A 23,831-nucleotide genomic window follows, 5' to 3' on the forward strand; every position below is an offset into this window, starting at 1 on the left:
ACAGTAGTTAGACTAAGAGACAGATATATGGACCTAAAGGACTTACTAGAAGAATATAGTGTTCGGCCTAAAGATTAAAAAGTCGATACTAAGATTAAGAAGTAAGAAGACTTTAAGGATCCATTTATAAGACGCAAACTAAAAGAAACCATAGAAGAATTTAGACAAAAAATTATCGTATGGTAAGAACAGAAACTAGATAAGAGATCTAGCATATTAGGACGTATAAGGGACAGAGCGCTAGTACAAAGAATCACTAATAGGCCTAGAGTAGGTATACTAAGAGCTAAGTAGCTTACTAAACTAGAACAAGAAGAGGATTTAGGGATTCCTACTAGGTTTAAGGAACGACATATAAAGAGCTGTTACGACGTAGTAATAAGAAGATACTTCTTTACAGATAAGCCGTATATACTCCAGCAGCTATACTAAAAGTAGTATAGGTAGAGGCACAATGACAAGTAAGAATATTTCTATATATAGTTAGACGAAAAAGTTATCTAAGACTACCCGATTATAGAAAAGGCTATAAGTTATATTAAAGGAGCCTTAATTATAACGTTAAAAGATCTAGAGGAGTAATTAGAGGACTAGAGAAGCGAGAGGTAAATCTTAGTACCTATAAATAAAGTTACAACGCTTAGATTAACGCGAGAGAGATTTAAACTTAGGGATAAAGATAAGCTAAGAGTTAACCTAAGACACTAAGCACATTATACACTATTATAAATAGTATGCGTGGATAATATATATAACATATATAGAGCACCTAAGGATAAGAACTAGAAATATCTAACGAGGATATATTGGTTATTAGACAAGGCAAAATACCGAAACGCTAGGTATATATATAGTTAGCACCCTATAGAAGTACAAGCCTAAAGGGACTTAATACTTTAGCTAGGAAGACTCCTTATAGAAGAATACCTAGACGGATAATAGTAGTGGAAATGCCTAGAGAATACGTATCTATAGTATATTAAGGATAAAAAGCAAACTAAGTATTAGCTAAAAGTAGACCAAGTATAAATAGGATTAAGTAGCTAATAGTTAGGAAAAGTAGAGGCCTACGGGACTAGAGGGAGCTAGTAGTAGAGCCTTAGACCCTTAAAGGAATTTAAGAATAATATCTAAATTTATAAGTTAAATGGCAAGATTAGCAGTTTAAAGTATTAGTAAATAGTGGAGCAATAAGGAACTATATATTATTAGCAGCAATTAAGAGAATAGGGTTACCTTATAGACAGAAGGAATAACCTTACCTATTAGTTACAATTTTAGGAGATCCAATAGCCTACGGAGGAGGGATCATTAATCTTAAAATAGGACCTATTTAGTTAACTATTAAAGGGAGATAAATCGAGATGTCTTTTGATATATTACTATTAGGGAATAATAAGGCAGTATTAGGAATGACTTAGTTACAGAAATATAATTTAAAGATTAATTAGGTTATAGGTTAGGTTAATATTAGAAATACTTAACGCTGTAAGATATAATAATAGGCTAAGTTAGTATAGTACTAAGTAGGAGTAACCTATAAAGAAACAGAAAAAGGATTAAGTTACGTACTAAAGAGATACTATAAGTATAGCAAGAAACTATGCTTACTAGAAAGTAAAAAGCTATTAAAATATATAGCATAGGACTATAAAATAGAGTTAGAACTAGGAATAAGTCTAAAGTTCTTTCTAATCTATAAGCTTACTAAAGAAGAAGGTAGGGTATTAAAAGAGTTTATCTAGGAAAACTTACGAAAGGGATATATTAGACTATTATAGTTATTAGCAGGTTATCTAGTACTATTTATACTAAAGAAAAATAGTAAAATAAGGCTGTGTATTAACTATAGATAGTTAAATAGCATTACCAGAAAGAATAGGTATCCTTTATCCTTAATTAGTAAAATCTAAGACAGAATAGGCAACGCGTAAATCTTTATAAAGATAGATCTTAGATAGGCGTACTATTAGATTAGAATTAAGAAAGGTAATAAATAGAAGGCAGCCTTTAGGTTAAAGAAAGGACTATATAAACTATTAGTTATATAATTTGGGCTTATAAATGTACTAGCAACGTTCTAAAAGCGTATTAATAATATATTAGGAGAACACTTAGATAAATTTATTATAGTATACCTTAATAATATTATTATCTACTTAATAACTAAGGAAGAATACGGAGAATACGTTAAATAGGTTTTAAAGAGACTATAAGAAGAACAAATACTAGTAGTAATTAAGAAATATAAGTTCTTTACTAGGAAGACTAATTTTATTAAATTTATTATTAAACTAGGCTAACTTAGTATAGATTTAAAAAAGATTAAGGCTATAGTAAATTAGTAAAAACTAAAGAACGTTACGTAGTTAAGATTATTCTTAGGGTTTTGTAATTACTGTAGAAGGTTTATAGCGCAATAGTTAAAAGATATTAAGCTATTTATACAACTAATAAAGAAAGAGGAACTATAGGTATAGGGAAAGAAGTAGTAAGAGTTATTTAAGAGAATTAAAAAGGTGTTTACTTAGGAGCTAGTTTTTAAGATCTATTAACTAGAACTAGAGATGGTTATAAAAACGGATATATTAGACTATATACTAGGGGCATACTTTATATAGAAATATTAAGATAGATAGCACCTAGTAGTATACTATAGTTAGAAGATAATACTACTAGAGTTAAACTATAACATCTATAACAAGAAGTTATTAGGTATAATTATAGTATTAAAGGAATAAAGAACATTCTTATAAGGTATAAAGAAATTATTTATAGTTAAAACAAACTATAAGAACCTAATAGGATTCCTAATAATAAAGGAACTTAACTAAAAATAGGTTAGATAGGTAGAGATGCTTACAGAATACTATTTTAAGATTTAGTATACTAAGGGTATAGATAATACACAAGTAGATGCTCTAAGTAGGAAGGCTAAACTATAAAATAATAAAAAGCCATTAGGGGCTTTACTGCGAAAAAATATAAATTAATTAATTAGGTATAATTATCTAAAAATTATAGCCACTTAGGAAGAACTAAAAAGAGTTTATAAGTTACTAGAGAGCTTTTAGGTATAAAAAATCCTAAAAGTATAGCTAGAAGATCTATAGTCGGATATATATAAAAATTAATAAGTATAGTAGAGTAATTTATAGAAGAATTCTATAAGGGAATAACTTAAGAATATAATAGAGCTATAAGCTTAGTATTAAGACTTTAAAAGGAGTATATTATTAATAGAATCTAGGGCTTAGTATAGAAAGTTATAAGAGAATATCTAGATTATTAAAAGAATAAACTAATAAGGTATAAGCTATAAAGGGCTATAACCTATTAAAATACTAAAGAGACTATAGGAGGTTATATTATAGGACTTTATTATTAAATTACTAAAATTAAGAGATCCTATTACCGGATAAGATTATAACGCGATCTTAGTAATAGTAGATAAGTTTATAAAGTGGGGATACTTTATAGTATATATAAAAGAAATCTCAGCGGAAGACATTGCTAAAATCTATATTAAGGAAGTATTTATAAGATATAGAGCACTAAGTAAAATTATATTAGATAGAGATCTAAGATTTATAGTAGTATTTTAAAAGGTATTCTTAGTGGAATAAGGAGTTAAAGTAGTAACTTCTACCGCATATTATCCGCAGACAGACGGTTAAACGGAAAGATTAAATTAGACACTAAAGCAGTATCTAAAACACTATATTAATTACGTATAGAATAATTAGGTATTGCTATTACTAGTTATATAGTTTGCATATAATGTAACACCTTAAGAAGGAATAGGCATATTACTATTTAAGGTAAATTATGGATATAAGCTAAGAATATCGTTATCACTATAGTAAGTAAAAAAAATAAGTAGTATAGCTAAAGAGAGAATAAAGATGTTAATAAATCTTTATATAGAACTTATAGAATTAGTAAAGAAAGTATAAAAGAGAATAAAAAAGTACTATAACGCTAAGAGATCTAAGGGACTAGATCTTAAGGAGGGAGATAAAGTATAGCTACTACACAAAAATTTTAAGAGTCGACGACTAAGTAAGAAGTTAAACTATATTAGACTAGGACCTTTTAAAATTAAGTAAAGAATTTTACTAGTTACGTTTAAGTTAGACCTACTAGCTAAAATAAAGATCTACCCTATATAGTATATTGTAATACTAGAGCTAGTATATAGGAATATTAAGCCATTAGTTTATAAAGCAGATATATATAGAGGATAAGAAGAAGATAAATAGCAAGTTTTAAAGATTGTTAGTTATAAGGATATTAACAATAAAATATAGTATAAGGTTAAGTAGATAGGCTATACTAAGACTACCTAGAAACTACTAGAAAATTTAAAGAACGCTATAGGAAAGGTATAGGAGTATTAGAAGAGATTAGGTTAGGTAGTATTAATAAAAAAGGATCGCCAAAAAACAAGTTACCTAAGGGGGACTTAGAAAGAGCAGTTGCTAAACTACTTAGATCTATTTCCTTCTTAGCTAAAAAAAATCTATTCTTTTATTATTAAGTTCCTATAAACCCTATTCTATAAGTTTCTACTCTTTAAAATAAACCTTCTTAAGATAAAGTAAATAAGCAGACGCCGCAATATAAGCATTTAGGGCCTTCTATTCCGCATTACAAGAACATTCTAACTTAATAAGGGCTTAAGATAGTTTACTATTTAGCTGCGCAATAGTAAATTAAATATAAGACCCTAAGACAAATTAATTAAGGAACTAGACGACTATTAAGAGTAATAGGTCGCGTATATTTAGTATTAGAAGTAAAGCGAACGTTATAGGACGAATAAATATTTGCTTTAGTGCACTCTAAATAAAAGGACGGTTATTATAAAGAAGGACTTACTAATATAATATAAACTAACCCCTCTTTTAAATAACGCGAATATAGAGACGGTATAATCTTACTAAGAGACAATATTGCAGCAATAGTGTAAGCACAACGTTGGGCGTATAAAGAAGAAATTGCTTTAGGCATAATAAGTAATAATATTAACTAAATTAATTAGATAGATATTATACCTCTAGTAAACAACTTAGAGATATTAGGAATCTTTAAGGATAAAAATAAAGAGGAGGGAAATAGTGTTACAGACGCTTTAAGTATAATATTATAACTACTTAAAGAAGAGTTAGAAGAAGCTAGTTAGTTAATTTAGGTACGGTTTAAGATAAAACCGGTAGAGCTATATAATAAGGAATAGTAACTAAGGTTATATAATATGCTACGTATTAAATAAAAGAAATAAAAGGAACTTATATACCTTATATATAAGACGTATATTACGTATAAAAAGGATTTTATAGGAGTCCGGTTGTGTATTTAAGGACCCTTAATCCCTACCTAGATAGTTCCTTCCTTATAGTAATTCTTAGAATATAATTAAAGTTAATCTATTAGGCAACTACTCCACCAGTTATTATTACGTTGTTAACTTTAATTTATATCACCTACACACCTAGCCTAATAACGAGCCTATTATAGTTCTTGCTATAAGGTTCTGTTATAGTAATTGCGACCTATATACGCCTCTACTAAAACTAATATATCCCTAGTACAGTTCTAAAACGATCCTTAGTTTTTACCTAGCGCCTAAATAGGCGACACTAATAACGCCAAAATAGCCGAAACCTAAAACCCCCGCGATGCTTTTATAGACCTCTTTATAGAGATATACCCTAATATCGCGTAGACAATCTACCGCTCCCTACTATACCCTAAAACCTTTAAGCCTAGCAAAGCTTACCTTACCCTTATTAACTATACTAATAAGTTCCTTAATAATATTAAAGTAGGACTATAGTATATATATAATATAAATACCGCTAATAAGAAAGCTAATAAAAACCTTAGTACCCTTATCGCTTTTTAGATAGGAACTATTAACTCCTAGGTAAAGACTATCGCCATTCTAAAACAATTAACCCCTATAATAATAGTAGTAACCTAGCAGAAAAAACGGAGATCTAAAAACCCGCCAATATTTAGCGGAAAAGGCACCCTACTAGAATAATAAGCTAATTTTAAAACCTAGCACATTAAGATTAAGGGAGTCTTTAACTAGGACTAGGACTACTTTAACACAGTTTAGTCCTAAATCCTTTATATTTCGGATATGCTAGAGAATAAGGCTTATAAGTTTATTAAGTAGGGCCTAGAGCTTATATACAAGAACCTAAATAACACATCTGCGTAGAAATGGCCCACTACATCAGGAAGTTTTTTTTTGGGCGCGTTGTTGTAAACGAAAATCGGGGTCTGCAAAACCTGCGTAAGTCGCAATTTTGGCAATTTGCGGCGATTTGCAGCAATTTGCTACAAACACATAGGCTACCTATACACGCGCCTGCCCTATCTATATGTTTATAGCAAATTGCTGCAAATTGCCGCAAATGCTAAAATTGCGACTTACGCCTGCAGGTTTTGCAGACCCCGATTTTCACTTACAACAACGTGCCTAAAAAAAATTCCTGATGCAGAGGCTCTGCACGAGGCTCTATATAAAGCTCTGCACGAAGCTCTGCACAAAGCTCTACACGAAGCTCTATACAAAGCTCTACGCGAAGCTCTACAGGAAGCTTTGCACGAGGCTCTACACAAGGCTCTACACAAAGCTCTGCGTACAGAAGCTCTGCACGAGGCTCTACACGAAGCTTTGCACGAATTCGTGCACGAAGCTCTACACGAAGCTCTACACGAAGCTTTGCACGAGGCTACAGAGGCTCTACACGAAGCTCTACACGAAGCTCTGCACGAAGCTTTACACGAAGCTTTGCACGAGGCTCTACACGAGGCTCTACACAAAGCTCTGCGTACAGAGAGCTCTGCACGAGGCTCTACACGAAGCTCTGTACGAAGCTCTGCACGAAGCTCTACATAAAAGCTCTGCACGAAGCTCTGCACGAAGCTCTACACGAAGCTTCTACACGAAGCTTTGCACGAGGCTCAACACGAGGCTCTTACACAAAGCTCTTGCACTATATAGAGGCTCTGCACGAGGCTCTGCACGAAGCTCTACACGAAGCTCTACACACAAGGCTCTGCCACGAAGCTCTACACGAAGCTCTGCACAAAGCTCTATACTAAAGCTCTACACGAAGCTCTGCACAAAGCTCTGCACAAAGCTCTCTACGAAGCTCTACACGAAGCTCTACTACATATGGAGGGCTCTGCACGAGGCCCTGCCGCGAAGCTTTTACACGAGGCTCTGCGCGAAGCTCTGCGTACGGAGGCTCTACACGAAGCTCCTACACAAAGCCTTTTTGTGTGTGTGCGCGCGACACATTACTATCGGTCCCCGCTATATTCCCGATAGCCTCTACACGTGCCTCTGCCAAGTATACCCCCTATATACACCTAGGTAGCCACCTCATTTTTTACCCTTCCTTACATCCTACCTAGGAAGACACCAGAACGACAGCCAGCAGACGACCGTCGCCGGAGCCAGACGACCATCGCCGGAGCCAGATGACCGTCGCCAGAGCTAGACGACCGTCAGAGCCAGACGACCGTCGTCAGAGCTGGATGACCGTCGCCGGAGCCAGATGACCGTCGCCAGAGCTAGACGACCGTCAGAGCCACACGACCGTCGTCATCGCCACACGACCGTCGCCAGAGCCACACGACAACCGTTCAAACGACCAGCCAGCGAACACGATAAATGATTTAATCAATCGATCGAATCAAGGTGACATAGACAGGTAGGCATAGACAGGTAGGCACAGATAGGTAGGCACAGACAGGTAGGCATAGACAGGTAAGTATAGACGGGTAGGTATAGACGGACGGACAGACAGGTAGGTAGGTAAGTAGGCAGGCAGGTAGGTAGGTAGGCAGGTAGGCAAGTAGGTAGATAGGCAGGCAGGTAGGTAAACAGGTAGGTAGGTAGGCAGGTAGGCAGGTAGGTAGGCAGGTAGGTAGATAGGTAGGTAGGTAGGCAGGCAGGCAAGTAGGTAGGTAGGTAAGTAGATAATTTAGAGCCTCTGCGAAAGGCTTCCCCCTTAATACCTAAAGTAGATAGCTCTATATTTTATATAGTTATAATATAAATATATTTAAAAGTATATTATAGAAATCTATGGGAATATATAATAATTTGGTTATTATATAATATAATTATTATTTATATAGTTATAATTTATACAGTTTTTACAATTTATATAGTTTGCGCGCTATTTATTTATAGGGTAGCGTTTTACTGCAATTTATTTATAGGGGTAGCATTTTGCCGCAATTTGCTATTAGGTGCTGCGATTTTATTATAAAATGTCACGGCACTAACCTAACGCATACTGTTTTATACTGTCTTATACTATTTCCTACTATTAGCTAGCCCACCACTAGCGACTTAGCGGCTGGCCCTACTATTTATATACAATACCCCCTTTCTACCTTCTTCCCCTCTTTATACCACAACGTAGTTATTCAGTCTACTTTATTATAGCACTATAACAGTTTATGGTATCTTTAATTTGCGCCCTATCGCGATTACTAATTCCCTATACCCTAGCCAATTAACCTCCGCCCTAGAGCAATCGCGACCTACGCGCGCCCCTACTAAAACTAACACATCCCTAGCATAGTCCTAGAATAATCCTTAGTTTTTACCTAGCGCCTAGATAGGCGACACTAATAACGCCGAAATGGCCAAAACCTAAAACCCCTATGACATTTTTATAGACCTCTTTATAGAGATATACCCTAATATTACATAGATAATCCGCCGCTCCCCACTATACCTTAAGACCTTTAAGCCTAGCAAAGCTTACCTTACCCTTATTAACTATACTAACAAGTTCCTTAGTAATATTAAAGCAGGACTATAGTATATATATAACACAAACACCGCTAATAAAAAAGCTAACGAAAACCTTAGTACCCTTATTGCTTCCTAGATAGGAACTATTAACTTTTAGGTAGAGACTATTACCGTTCTAAAACAATTAACCCTTATAACAACGGTAGTAACTTAGCAGAAAAAACAGAGATCTAAAGACCTACTAATATTTAGCGGAAAAGGCACCCCACTAGAATAATAAGCTAATTTCAAGACCTAGCATATTAAGATTAAGGGAGTCTTCAACTGGGACTAGGACTACTTTAACATAGTTTAGTCCTAGATCCTTTATATCTTGGATATCCTAGAGGACAAGGCCTATAAGTTTATTAAGTAGGGCTTAGAGCTTATACATAAGAACCCAAACAACATATTTACGTAGAAATGGCCTACTAAGGAAGATATACTTAAAGACCTTACTGCCTACTATAAGGTCCTTAATATAACCTAGGTTATAAAGAATAAGCTTAACCATTTCCCCTAGGGCGAGCGTAATTACTAGTCTTAGAAGGGAGAGCTTAATAAGCTAATAGTCCGCGCTAAGAAGATAGATAAATAGAAGGTAGACCTACTCCGAAAGTTTATCTCTCTAAAGATAAAAGAGCTAGTACTTGGACTTACCTATAAAATTAATAACAGCGACTATATAGGTTAGAGTAAGCAGATAGATATATTTGCTAAGAACCTCGCGAACTATGTATACCGAGCTAACCTTAAGAAGAACGCTAACCACCGCCTACCTACTTAAGCCCCTGCCCCTATATTAACCCCGACCCTAGTAGTAACTAAAGAACCTATAGACCTTAATAGAATTTTAGACACGGAGTATAAGCGCCACGTTAATAATAGACTATGCCTTGCCTATAGCCTGCCCGGCCACTAAAAGGATGCCTATAACCCCACTAAGATAGCAAACCTAGTTCTAATACTACCCTATTAAATAACGTAAACTAATAACCGCGGATATGGCGACTATAGAGTCTATTATAGACGCGGCGACTACGGAGCCTATTATGGCCGCGGCGGACAACCCCCCCCCCTTTAACCCTACGGCTTAGTTACTCCAAACTATGCCCTATATAGGAGCCTAACCCGTTAACAACGCCTAGTATTAGTAACTTCGCGCTAGCGAATATAAATACGGCTATATCGTTAGCAAGGTATTGTCTTTTTATACCCTAACTAAAACTAAAACTAACACCACCAGCTAGACAGACACTAGACCGCCCCGCTAAGATAGCCTTATACCCTAGTTGTTAAAAGGTAAACCCTTAAACTAAGTTGTGTCTAAGGGTCTAAACTATATAAGGAGGAAGATAAGAAGATTAGGTCCCTATTACTAGATTAATTAGTCCTTTCTATTAGTAAACTGCTACTTAATCTTAGATTAGTAAATAGTAATAAGAAATTAATCCTTATTTAAACCTAACTCTTCTTATTACGTAACCTATACCCCTAAGTTTATATTAATACAGTAAGCTTAGTAAACTCTAGTAGTACTACAATAGCATTTGCCGACGTAGAGTCTATTATAAGAAAGTATAATGTTATAACTAAGAAGCTGCTAGCACCTAGGCCACTGCACCTTATAGACAGCATCCTAACTTCGCTTATTATAGACTACTTTACCGCCTAAATATTAATTAGCCTCTATACTAAAGCCATACTCTTTTTTATTACCAAACTCTTACCCACTACCCTAATTATCCTAGGTATGCCCTGGCTTTAGAAGCATAAGCCCCGTCCCAGCTTTAGGAAACTTAAAATCCGCTTTAACTTAGACTACTACTTTAGGCACTACCTCCCGTAGGGGATAACCGACGTTAGTAGGGACGCCCTATATAGATACTTAGTACTATTAAGCCTAGTGCCTAGGACTATATATAAAGCCCTAATAGTAAAAGACGTTCCTAATAAAGGGGAGCCTATATAGCTGCAAAGAAACGAGATAGTAGAAGACTAAACTACCCTAGTACTTAAGACCAAAATAATAGGCCAGCCAGCCCCGTTAAGACTAAGGAAGAAGGTCCGCTTTACGCCGCTACTACTATGGTGGTGTAGATTGGACGTCGCCTACTGTCTTGGCATTTTCCTATATTTATAGAGCCTTCGGCTTCCTTCCTTCTTCCCTCTATTATACATATCACGACTCTACCAGTTACCAGAAATACACTCTTTTCTTTCTTTCTTACTGACTGTTCTACTAACTGATTATAACCGACCGACCGACCGACCGACTGACTGACTGACTGACGGCACTGTGACTTTCCTATCTTAGAGAGGTCGTACCCTCCTATATATTTTATAGCATTCCACGTGGGGACAACGGTAAGCTCTTTGGATTAGAAGTCTAAGTACTATATATACAGGAGACACGCAGAAACATACTATAACTATAGAAGAACCGCCAGCTACGGAAGAACAACCAGCTACGGAAGAACCGCCAGCTAGATAGATAAGACAGTAGAAGAGAACTAGGTAATATCGAATAGCAAGGGGAACTAGGCAGTACCGGAAAAAGACAGGATAGCTAGACTTAACGTATAGGCTAAAGAGTGGCAATAAAAAGCAAAAGACTATGGGTCTATTAACCTAAATTAGATTTCTTTGCCACCTTAACTTAGTTACCGACTTAGTTATCTATATAGTCATAGGAAGAGTAGGGTCTTAAAAAGTTACGTACTAAGACATCGGGCGAACTAGCGAGCTAATTAGATAACTTTAGCCGGCGGTTAGCGTTACTAAAATCTACTACCAAGTATAGCCAGACCTTTATTAAAGACGCAAAGACGGGTAGCTAAAGGCTAATCACTTAGATGGAAACGAGATCTAAGACATCTAGCGGTAAAGGAAGTTAGTACTGCCCTTTACAAACAAAGGACATAATACCGAACAAGGTCGCAAGTATACGAGATTGGATCTGTCCTTAAAAGCTTCCTATTCTAGCTTAGCTTTATCTTCTTTTAAGTAATCTAGATTATATCAGCAGCAGCTTAAGAGGCGTTCCGTAAAGAAGTAGAAGAGACCCTACCGCGCGGAATAACGGCAGACCAAAGTAAATGAACGTACTAAGACCTGGCAGTAGATAATAAAGATTCCATGCTCTCCTAGGGAGACCCCCCCTCAGGCGTTAAGAAGCAGGTGCTCTTTATTAGGGACATGGCTATATAAGTAAACCTGCCAAAGTATATACCTATTAAGGTACCGCCAGGACAGCTATCTAGGACACCCTTTATCAGGACCACGGCCATGCAAGCAGACCTACCGTAGCGTTTACCCGTAACACCTAGGACCAATGACCCTTAGTAGACGAATAATATAAGCCGTAAGGACCACCTACAAGCTCCTAAGGAAGCTTTAGATACGTTACCCTATAGCTAGCAGTTAACGACTTAAGACAGGATCTACGTTGTGACCCAGCCTATGCTAGCCCTAGGAACTATTAAAACTCCGTACTTTATAGGACAGGATATATTATAGTTTATTAAGCAGTATAAACGACTATACGCCCGATATTACGTTATAAGTAAGGAGAAACACCAAGGTCTTCCGGAGTACTATAATTACTAAATAGGAATATAGATTTAAAGCTTGCCTAAATTTATAACTGGTGACTGGACGGAGCTTATAAGAAAGCTTAGGGTAGAATACTAAGGAAGTAACCGCTTTTGTGAAATAGAGATAGTAGAATTCTTAGAGGCCTACGTACTATAGTATAGGAGCAGCCCACCTGGCGTGCGTAAGTACTATAGGTAGTTTACACTAATCTCCTAAAGGGTTACGGAGGTAGGCAATCTAGGGAACGCTTAGCGAGGGTACTGGTTTATAAAAGAACTTCCGCTTAAATATTAAAGGTATGCTATGGCCAAAACAGGAGCTAATCCTAATAGATGAGAGTCCTTTAACTTCTATTAGCTACAAAGAGCCGTAAAGGATAGGCTTAGTTTATATAAGGGCGCAGATTGTCTACTAAAAATAGACCCTAGGGAGTAGAGCCTTTATTAGCTGGTTAAAGGATATAAAGACTGGCAGAATAGCACCCAAGCTTCCTTTATCCTATAAGACTGTCAACCTCTATAAGGTTCTCAATATCTATAGGACTATTAATATCCGCAAGATTCTACTGCCTTTAGACGGCCGTAACGGGACGTATAGGGTCAGCAAGGTACGTAAGGACAAGGCTAGTAGACCTGTTTTAGATGCGGAGGGAGTTACTATTTTACTGAGTACGAATGCCAAGGGCTAAAGGATCTTATTTAGTAAGGATTTATATATCTATCTAATTAAGGAACACTAGTAGCTAAGACACGCGATTGACCTAGACTAGTACTTCCATAGCTCGGCAATAAAGGACAACTAAAAGGTATTAAGAACTGGCTCTATACGTACTAAGGAATAGACCTAGCTATAAATTAGAAAAGGGAAGGACAAAAATAGACGCAGTAATAGGCCCTAATAGTACGAATGGATTTTACTGCTTTCTATAACGGAGTAGTATTATAGAATAGTAACGAAATATAGACGAACTGGGAGGATTACTATTAAGTACGGCCCACGGACTTAGTAACGCCCAGCTAGTAATGTCCGCAGACCCGCCTAACCCTTAGAGATAGCCGTACGACTAGGATAATTATTAAGCCGTAGGTTCCGCAGCAGGTTCCGCCGTAGGAGAAGAAAATATAATTAGGAGATTGCATCTAGATTAGGTTACGGCCTGCGGATAAAACGGCTAAAGCTTAGAAGATAAATAAGTCATTTAACCCTTAGAGACGGTCTTAGAGACAGACGCTTAACCAGTAAGCTCCACAGCAGGCCCCGCAGCAGGCCCTATAGTAGGTATAGAATTTTTAACTAAGGGACAGTTAAGTTCTAAGGTAGGGGAGGGGATGTAGGTAACGGCCGTATAAAAAGATTTTTATTTATTTACTTAATTATAGTATTTCCTAAAGCTCCTTTCCTTATTTATTTTTTTAATCATAACGCGTTAAGATATATTAGTCGCAACAACCTGCTGCAAAGATATTAGTTTAGCTCACCGCCTATTACCGAGCTAATAGCAATTTTCTATCCTGGGGATGGAAAATCCTAATTAGTCTATGCAGCAGTAAAGCCGGCAGAACTCTACACCGCCCCTAGAATTTAATGATGCGCTAGCTGCACAATAAGAACGGCACTAAGAGCCTTAATTGATTACACGGATATAGAGCCGATTATACGATATAGAGCTAGACGCAAAGCCAGACGCAGAGCCTTGATCGAACGACTGTATAGAAGCCTTAATTAATCGAATAACTGCATAGAAGCCACAACTAGTCGAGGAATCGAATCAAGCCAGAGCCTCGATATCAGCACGTCGCCGTCACTAAATTAGATCAGTCAAATGTCGTCAAATTAGAGCCTTTAACTAGGCCGACCTTGTTCCTTATTCGAACAACGACTAATCACAGCATAACTGCCACTGCTATCCGAATTCAGTACTGCGCCAGCTGCACGACGAGAACGGACACCGCGGTAAGGAAGAGACCTGTATAAAGGCAGTAGCATAATATTGGAAAACAAGTAGCATATAAAGAGGCACTGCAATAAGAGAAGATAAGGATGCTTTGTAAGAGGTTATATATAGGGCATAACTAACTACAATAAACCTAAGCTATCCTTATGCGACTAAAGACAGAATTAAGCCGCATCTGGCTAAGCTAGTAGAGGGCTTATTAAGGATTATAAAAGAAATAGGAATTAGATATACAGGAGCCGGCGCTTTTCTTTAGAGGTTGTTATAATAAAGGACTGTATTATAGATATAAGGGCAAGGGATATATAATAGAGGTAGTTATAATAGCCGAGAAGCTGCCACCGGATAACCTCAAAAATATTAAGGATAGCTTAGGCGAAACGTAGAGCCAGCAGGATAGTAATTAGGAAACTAGAAATAGAAGATAATACTAGGGAAGGTTCTTAAGCCGGGAGAAGATTAAGGATATATAAGTATCCTGCTAGCAGTAGGGATAAGGAAGCAGCCGTAAGAGCCTAAGGATATACTAAAAGAGTTAAAAGCAACAACGGCCTAAAAGGGGAAGAGAGCAGCTATAAAAGGCGTCCTAGAAAAGCACTGGGCCCGCAATAGTAGTCTACTAAAAGCTGCCGTTTATGCTTACAAAGACGTCTTAAGATAGGTCTCTAGATTGGACGTCTAAAGGATACTAAGAGCCTTAATTAACTACGGATGCAGAGCCCTAATTAATTAACTATATGGATATAAAGCTTTAACCGAATGACTATATAGCCAGAGTCTTAATTAATTATCTATAGATGCCAAACCTATAGACGTAGAGCCTCAATTATATATATAGTAGAAGACACCTTAAGTTAAGCCAAAGCCTCTATTAAATCCTGATTAGTTAAACGCTGCCTCTACAGTTAAGTTATTAAATTAGAGCCTTTGGTTATACCAACCTAATACCCTATCTAAACATTAGTTGATTATATATTATTATAGTTAAATTAAATTAGTCACCGTCGCCGTCAGACATCTTCAATCAGCAGTTAAAGATTCTATAATAATAGGCATGTAGGCACTAGACCTAACTAGGAAATTAGTACACGGCTAAAAAAACGTTAGAAACGCGATTAATTAACGTTTTAGAGCCTCTGCAAGAGCCTCTTCCCTTAGCTATTACCCCCATATCAATTAACTGCCGCCCGTCTTAACACCCGCGGATTAGTTAACCAAAATAATCTTTCCTATAAATATAGATACGGAGCTTTATATAGAGTCTTATACGGAGCCTACGGATATAGAGCATATAGGTGCAGAGCCTTAATTGGACAATAGTATGGCAGCTTAACTAGATATCTATAGATCTAAAGCCTTAATTAAACGGCAGATATAGAGCCTTAACTAAACGGACGCCTATACGGAAGCTTTAACCAACTGTCTATGGATGCAAAGCCCTAGTTATACGTGTAGTAAAAGACACCTTAAGTTAAGCCAGGGCCTTATCAAATCTCAATTAGCTAAACGCAGTCTCCGCATTCAAATTAGGACAATTAGAGCGGGCTAACTTTCTACCTTAATTAAACGACCAAACGGTTAGTTATAGCACGTCGTCGCTAACCAGTTAGATAGTCTTCGGCTAGCAGTTAAAGTAGGTATATAGGGACGCATATAAACACGCATATAGACGCGGACATAGAATATACAATGTAGAGCTTCTAATGCACGGCTAGATGTATAGCTAGGTATAAGGCCTAATATAAAGCCACGGATAGAGCCTTAATTAAGAGCTATATACAATATAAACTAATATAGAGTCTTAATATTAAACGGCTAACTAAACAATTAAATCAAGCTAAGGCCTCTGCTATCTTAGTTAACTGCTTTATCTCTACTATTCTAGATCTATACCGTTGCTAAATCTATACCGCTGCTAGATCTGCTAGATCTATTATATTGTCTAACTAGACTAACTAACCTGTTCTAGGCCTAATGCTGTTTTAACTATTCTACTACTGCTCTCCTAACCGCCATACCCTACCGTTTCAATTGCCCCGCCGCCGCTGTTCCGACTAGCCGCCTCTAACCAACTGCTACTGGCCACTGCTATTAACCATACTGCTACTGCTGCTACTGCTACTGCTGCTACTGCTACTGCTGCTACTGCTACTGCTACTACAGCTACTGCTGTTACTGCTATATTAGCTGACTGCTACCGACCAACTACTATCGACCGTCTGCCGCTACCGAGATTTCTGCTACTAAAAGTTCTGCCGCCGAATGTCCTACTGCCTACTAACTGTTACCAAATTCTCCCACTGAGTATTCTACCGCTGACTATTCTATCTTATTTCACCGCGCTAACTATCTGCTTTTATTACTGTTTATACCACTATTACTGTTACTGCCGTTACTGCCGTTACTACCGCCGTTATTATTTTTGGTTTACTGCTGTCCTAGTTGCTATTAGTAAGAAGGATAACGTAGAACAGTTTTATAAAAGGGCTGAGGATAAAGTTACCTACGTTCTTTTAGGGATATGCTTTCCTTTATCTATTCTACTTTTATTATACTCTTGTTTTGCTATTCTTCTATATTATAGAACGTTAGGGGACAACGTTCTTGGTGGGGGAGGTATATGGTGGTGTAGATTAGACGTCGCCTACTGTCTTAGTATTTTCCTATATTTATAGAGCCTTCGGCTTCCTTCCTTCTTCCCTCTATTATATATATTACGACTCTACCAGTTACCAGAAATACACTCTTTTCTTTCTTTCTTACTAACTGTTCTACTAACTGATTACGACCGACCGACCGACCGACCGACTGACTGACTGACTGACGGCACTGTGACTTTCCTATCTTAGAGAGGTCGTACCCTCCCACACTACTAAGAATCTAATCCCAACCCAGGTACTATTTAAACCCTAGCCGCCTAGCCTAATACCTAGAACTAAGCTATATACCATATACGTATACTATAGCTCGCGTTATAGCAAGGACTAGCTATAGAACTATTAAGACCCGGATAATAGAAACCGCGCCACTATAACACCTAACCTTATACTTGTCTCCCGCGCGTACTATATAGGGCCACTACCTCGTTTCTGCCCCCCCAGGCCAACCAAGCCATATTAGCCTAGCTATAGCACTAGAAAACTAGATACGCCCTAATATAAACGATATTAAATACACTTATACTATTAATTTTACCCAATTCTATAAATAAAAAGATATAAAGGTAATAAGGATCTATATAGCGGAGCTAGTAGAACTAGTTAAATAAGATAAGTACTAATAGCTACTTAAAGAGCTGCCTATAGGTCTAATAGAAGTACTAAACCTATTAGAAAGGTCTTTCCGCTAGCTAATAGAAGGCAACTATACAATAAAAAAAGCCCGTAAAGTGCTTCCCCCCTATTTTTATAACTTCCTTAAGACAAATCTAAAAACTAAACCCAAGCTTTTATATTAGAAGATAGTTAATACCAATGTTAAAAAATTCCTAAAAAGTAAACCAGGATTAACCCGTAAAGACATTCTATAACACCTACTAAAGGAGTTTAGTAAATATATTAAGCACTTCCTCCCTAAGAATATAGATAAGCTACCCCCTTACCAACCATAGGACTATAAAATTAAGATTACCCCCAGAAACTAGGCCCCGTACTATAAAAATAAACTACTCTTACCTACTAAACTTAGGTATATAAAGAAGTGGATTAATAAGATACTAGATAAGGGTTTTATACGTAAATTAACCTCACTAGCTACTATACCACTTCTCCTCGCTGTTAAGCCTGGCAGCGGTATGTAAATCTACTATAACTACTAAGGCCTAAATATAGTTACTATTAAGAATTAATACCCACTACTACTAATCTATAAGATACTTAACGCACTTTATAGTGCTAAGTACTTTACTAAACTTAATATAATTACTACGTTTAACCGGATCCGGATTATAGAGGGCTATAAGTAGCTTATAGCATTTATTACCTAGTTCGGACTCTATAAGATACTAGTTACACTATTTAGCCTCTATAACGCACCCGCTATATTTTAAAACTATATTAATTATATTCTATATAACGCCCTTAATAACTACTACACTGCCTACCTTAATAACGTCCTTATTTTTTCTAAAATACACGCCGAGCATACTAAGTATGTGAATGAAATTATCTAAAGACTTAGTAATGCTAGACTTTAGATTGATATTAATAAGTTTAAGTTCTACTCTACTAAAACAAAATACTTTGGCTTAATTATCTTAACTAATAGTATAACTATAGACCCTAAGAAGGTACAGGCCTTATAGAAATAGAAGGACCTAATATTAATTAAAGAACTATAACAATTTCTCAGCTTTGCGAACTTCTACTAATAATTTATTTAAGGCTACTCTGCTATTGCTATACCTATAATAAAACTCCTAAAAAAGGATATTGGATAGCTATGGAGACTAGAATAAGCTAAATTGTTTAAGGCCCTTAAGGGAGCCTTTACTTTAGCACTAGTACTAGCATGCTATAACTATATAAAGAAAACAGTAGTAGAGATAGACGTATTAAATTAGGCTTCCGGCAGAGTCCTTTCCTAGTATAATAATAATAGAAAATTAAAACCGGTTGTATTCTTCTCCGTAAAGCACTTTACGCTAAAGTATAACTATAAGATCTATAATAAAGAACTCTTAGCTATTATTAAGGCTTTAGAGGAATAGCGTCCTAAGCTATAAGGGACTAAGGAGCCATTTAAAATTATTACCAACTATAAGAACCTATAGATGTTTATAACTACTAAGCAGCTAAACTAGCGCTAAGTCTAGTAGGTAGAGTTCCTTTTATAGTTTAACTTTATAATTATATATAAACCTAGTAGCAAAGCCACGCTCCTTAACGCCCTAAGCCGGCTACCAGAAATAAGGCCTAAGAACGCCGATAATAAACACCTCCGCCACTAAGCCTAAGTCGTTATACCGCCCTAGAAAGTTAACCCTATAATCTTAGAAGAATTACTATATAAGTTCCGTAACTCTAACGACGCGGAGTTTATAGCCGCTCTAGACCCTAAAATAGCCGAAAAGTTACTAAACAAGTTAATTTAGCTAAAATACTAGGAGAACAAACTCGTAAGAGATATAGTGGCAGCCCTACGCAATTAGAAAGCTCGCCGTTAGCTAAAGAAGATTAGGAAATTACTTTATTGCGATAAGTTAGAATATAGTATCGTTAACGGATAGATCTACTTCCGCTAACGTCTCTTTATCCTTAACGCCCTAGACCTCTACCTAGAAGTTACCTATTACTCTTATAGCAGTGGCCCTACTAGTTACCCTAGCCAGGTTAAAACTCTTAACCTCTTAAACTGAATATACTAGTGGCTAGGAATCTCCTAGTTTATAACTACCTTCGTTAAAGACTATACCCTATGCTTTTGCACTAAGACCCCCTATTCTACCCCGCTTGGTTTCCTAAAGCTACTAGAATTACCTGCTCGCCTATAGACTAATATTTTAATTAACTATATTATAACGCTGCTGGTATGCTAACGTTATAGTAAGGTATATAAATATATCCTTATTATTATGGACCGCCTAACTAAAATATAATACCTTATTTTAGTAATAGGACTCTTAACAGAGGAGCTAGTTAATGGCTTTATTAACAATGTATATAAGCTCTATAGTGTACTAAGCACAATTATCTCTAATCGCGGCATATAATTTATTAGCGACTTCTGGCGATAATTAAATAAACGCCTTAAGACAACCTTATAACTAAGCTTAGCCTAGTACCTAGAAATAGACGGCTAAATTAAAATTATTAATGCTGCCGTAAATAAATACCTTTATACTTTTGTTAGCTTTATATAGAACGACTAGGTTAACTACCTACCGCTTACTAAGTTTGCTATAAATAATTAAGTTAATAAAAGCATAGGCATCTCCCTATTTTTTGCAAACTATGGCTTTAACCCTTGCCTTGGAATTAAGCCTACTGGCCCCTATCTACTAACACTATTAGTATAAGCAAAGAAGGAGTTCTTCCGCGTAGACTTTATAGCTAACCGCTTTAAGCGGATATTAATATAGCTTAAGGCCCTAGCCCGGATTTTATAGTAACGCTATAAAGATAATACTAATACCCGTAGGGATAAGAGCGCGTTATTCTATAAAGGTAATATAGTTATAGTTAGCTTAGAAAATATAAAGATAAATAGACCTAAGAAGAAATGGGACGATAAATGGGATGGCCTATACCCTATACTCGTAGTATACTAAGGGGTAGTCGTAGTAGACCTCTCGGACCATATCTAAGTAAATAAATCCTTTTATATATTTAAGGTCCGCCTCTAGGCTACTAAAGAGATCCCTAGCTAAGCAAATATTAATATTATAGAGCGCCGTAATGTATAAGGACGAGTAGTAGAGAGAGATAATGACGGCAATATAAAAGATAAATAGGAATTTAAGAAAATCCTTAATATACATAATAAAGACCCCTAGGGCCTAACTTATAAGATTAAATGGAAATATTATAAGGATATAACCTAGCAGTTAGAGGAAGACCTAAAGGGTTATAAATAAGCTGTACAGCGTTTCTATAAGCAATACTCTAAGAAGCCAGGACCCCTAAACTGGGCATAAGATAAGGAAAAGTCACGCTAAGGTTGCGGCCGACCACTGTATTAAAATTTGTGGTGGTTAAGATGTTATAGAACTTTAACTAGTGGTTAAAGTTGTCTAATTGGCTAAATTCTTGCTAAGAAACGCCACACGGACCGATTTAGGTGGTAGTATGGAGTTCTGCCGACCTTACTTACTAAACTAACCAATTAGGATTTTCCATGCCCGGCATAGAAAATTGCCATTGACTTAGTTAAGGGCGGTAAGCGGAACTAACATCTTCGTAGTAAAAAAAAAAAAAAAAAAAAAATAGGCAACCCCGTATACTGCCTATTTTTAAGTTATCTATTTAGTTTGGGGACCAAACCATCTAGGGGAGAGGAGTACTATCACGGCACTAACCTAACGTATACTGTTTTATACTGTCTCGTACTGTTTCCTACTATTGGCTAGCCTACCACTAGCGACTTAGCGGCCGGCCCTACTATTTATATACAATACCCACTTTCTACCTTCTTTCCCTCTTTATACCATAACGTAGTTATTTAGTCTACTTCATTGCAGCACTATAATATAAAACGTGTATTTTGCGTAAATTGCTATTAACTATATCCACCTGCCGCAAACCGTAATAACGAGCCCTAAAAAAAAAACCTAATATAAGGAAGATATACTTAAAGACCTTACTACCTACTATAAGGTCCTTAATATAACCTAGGTCGCAAAGAATAAGCTTAACTATTTCCCCTAGGGCGAGTATAATTACTAGTTTTGGAAGGGAGAGCTTAATAAGCTAATAGTCCGCGCTAAGAAAATAGATAAATAGAAAGTAGACTTACTCTAAAAGTTTATCTTTCTAAAGATAGAAAAGCTAGTACTTAGACTTACCTATAAAATCAATAACAGCGACTATATAGGTTAGAGTAAGCAGATAGATATATTCGCTAAAAACTTTATAAACTATATATACTAAGCCAACCTTAAGAAGAACGCTAACCACTACCTATCTACCTAAGCCCCTGCCCCTATATTAACCTTAACCCTAGTAATAACTAGAGAACCTATAGACCTTAATAAAATCTTAGATACGGAGCGTAAGCGCTACTTTAATAATAGACTATACCTTACCTATAGCCTACCTAGCTACTAAAAAAACGCCTATAACCTTACTAAAATAGTAAACCTAGTCCTAATACTACCCTATTAAATAACGTGAACTAATAACCGCGGACGCGGCGACTGTAGAGTCTATTATAAACGCGGTAACCGCGGAGCCTATTATAGCCACGGCGGACAACCCCCCCCCTTTAACCCTATAGCTTAGTTACTCTAAACTATACCCTATATAGGAGCCTAACCCGTTAATAACGCCTAGTATTAGTAACTCCGCGTTAGCGAATACGAATAGAGCTATATTATTAGTAAGGTATTATCTTTTTATACCTTAACTAAGACTAAGACTAATACCGCTAGCTAAATAAACACTAGACCGCCCCGCTAAAATAGCCCAATACCTTAGTTATTAAAAGGCAGACCCTTAGACTAAGTTACGTTTAAGGGTTTAAACTATATAAGGAGAAAGATAAGAAGATTAGGTCCCTACTACTAAATTAATTAATCCTTTCTATTAGTAAGCTGCTATTTAATCTTAGATTAACAAATAGTAATAAGAAATTAATCCTTATTTAAACCCAACTCTCCTTATTATATAACCTATACCCCTAAGTTTATATTAATATAATAAGCCTAGTAGACTCTAGTAGTACTATAATAGCATTTACTAACGTAAAGTCTATTATAAGAAAGTATAACGTTATAATTAAGAAGCTACTAGTACCTAGGCCACTACGCCTTACAGATAGCATCCTATCTTTGCTTATTATAGACTACTTTACCACCTAAATATTAATCGGCCTTTATACTAAAGCTATGCTCTTTTTTATTACTAAACTCTCGCCTACTACCCTAATTATCCTAGGTATACCCTAGCTTTAGAAGTATAAGCCCCGTCCTAGCTTTAGGAAACTTAAAATCCGCTTTAACTTAGACTACTACTCTAGGCACTACCTCCCGTAGGGGATAACTAACGGTAGTAAGGACGCCCTATATAGATACTTAGTACTACTAAGCCTAGTGCCTAGGACTATATATAAAGCCCTAATAGTAGAAGATATTCCTAATAAAGAGAAGCCTATATAGCTATAAAGAAATAAAATAGTAGAAAACTGGACTACTTTAGTACTTAAGACTAAAATGACGGGCTAGCTAGCCCTACTAAGACTAAGGAAGAAGGTCCGCTTTGCGCCACTACTATTAAGAATCCAACCCTAACCTAGGCACTATTTAAACCCTAGCCGCTTAGCCCAATACTTAAAACTAAGCTATATGCTATATACGTATACTATAGCTCGCGTTATAGGAAGGACTGGCTATAAAACTATTAAAACCCAAATAATAGAAACTGCGCCACTATAACGCCTAACCTTATACTTATCTCCCGCGCGTACTATATAGGGCCGCCGCCTTATTTCCGCCCCCCTAGGCTAACTAAGCTATATTAGCCTAGCTATAGCACTAGAGAACTAGATATACCCTAATCTGGATAATATTAAATATACTTATACTATTAATTTTACCCAGTTTTATAAATAAAAAGATATAAAGGTAATAAGGATCTATATAGCGGAGCTAGTAAAACTAGTTAAATAAAATAAGCACTAATAGCTGCTTAAAGAGCTGCCTATAGGCCTAATAAAAGTACTAAACCTATTAAAAAGGTCTTTCCGCTAGCTAATAGAAGGCAACTATACAATAAAGGAAGCCTGTAAAGTGCT

General features: G+C 36.3%; 1 protein-coding gene across 1 annotated transcript; it reads left to right on the forward strand.

Moving 5' to 3' along the window:
* The first annotated feature begins 7,120 nt into the window (after positions 1-7,120).
* On the forward strand, positions 7,121-7,601 carry K441DRAFT_667935 (uncharacterized protein). The gene is given in 4 exon segments (XM_067649920.1): positions 7,121-7,190; positions 7,196-7,259; positions 7,294-7,470; positions 7,491-7,601. 2 exon segments carry the CDS (start codon positions 7,196-7,198, stop codon positions 7,398-7,400), a joined length of 171 nt encoding a protein of 56 aa, XP_067498792.1. The 5' UTR covers positions 7,121-7,190; the 3' UTR covers positions 7,401-7,470; positions 7,491-7,601.
* Positions 7,602-23,831: the final 16,230 nt, after the last annotated feature.

Source organism: Cenococcum geophilum (assembly GCF_001692895.1).
Source record: "Cenococcum geophilum 1.58 unplaced genomic scaffold K441scaffold_58, whole genome shotgun sequence".
NCBI lineage: Eukaryota > Fungi > Ascomycota > Dothideomycetes > Gloniales > Gloniaceae > Cenococcum > Cenococcum geophilum.

Bases quoted from the DNA above. Each gene is read 5' to 3' on its own strand.
- K441DRAFT_667935 (XM_067649920.1), top strand. From the start codon at position 7,196: ATGGAGGGCTCTGCACGAGGCCCTGCCGCGAAGCTTTTACACGAGGCT. The intron at 7,260-7,293 runs GTACGGAGGCTC...TCCTACACAAAG, and splicing joins GGCTCTGCGCGAAGCTCTGC to CCTTTTTGTGTGTGTGCGCG.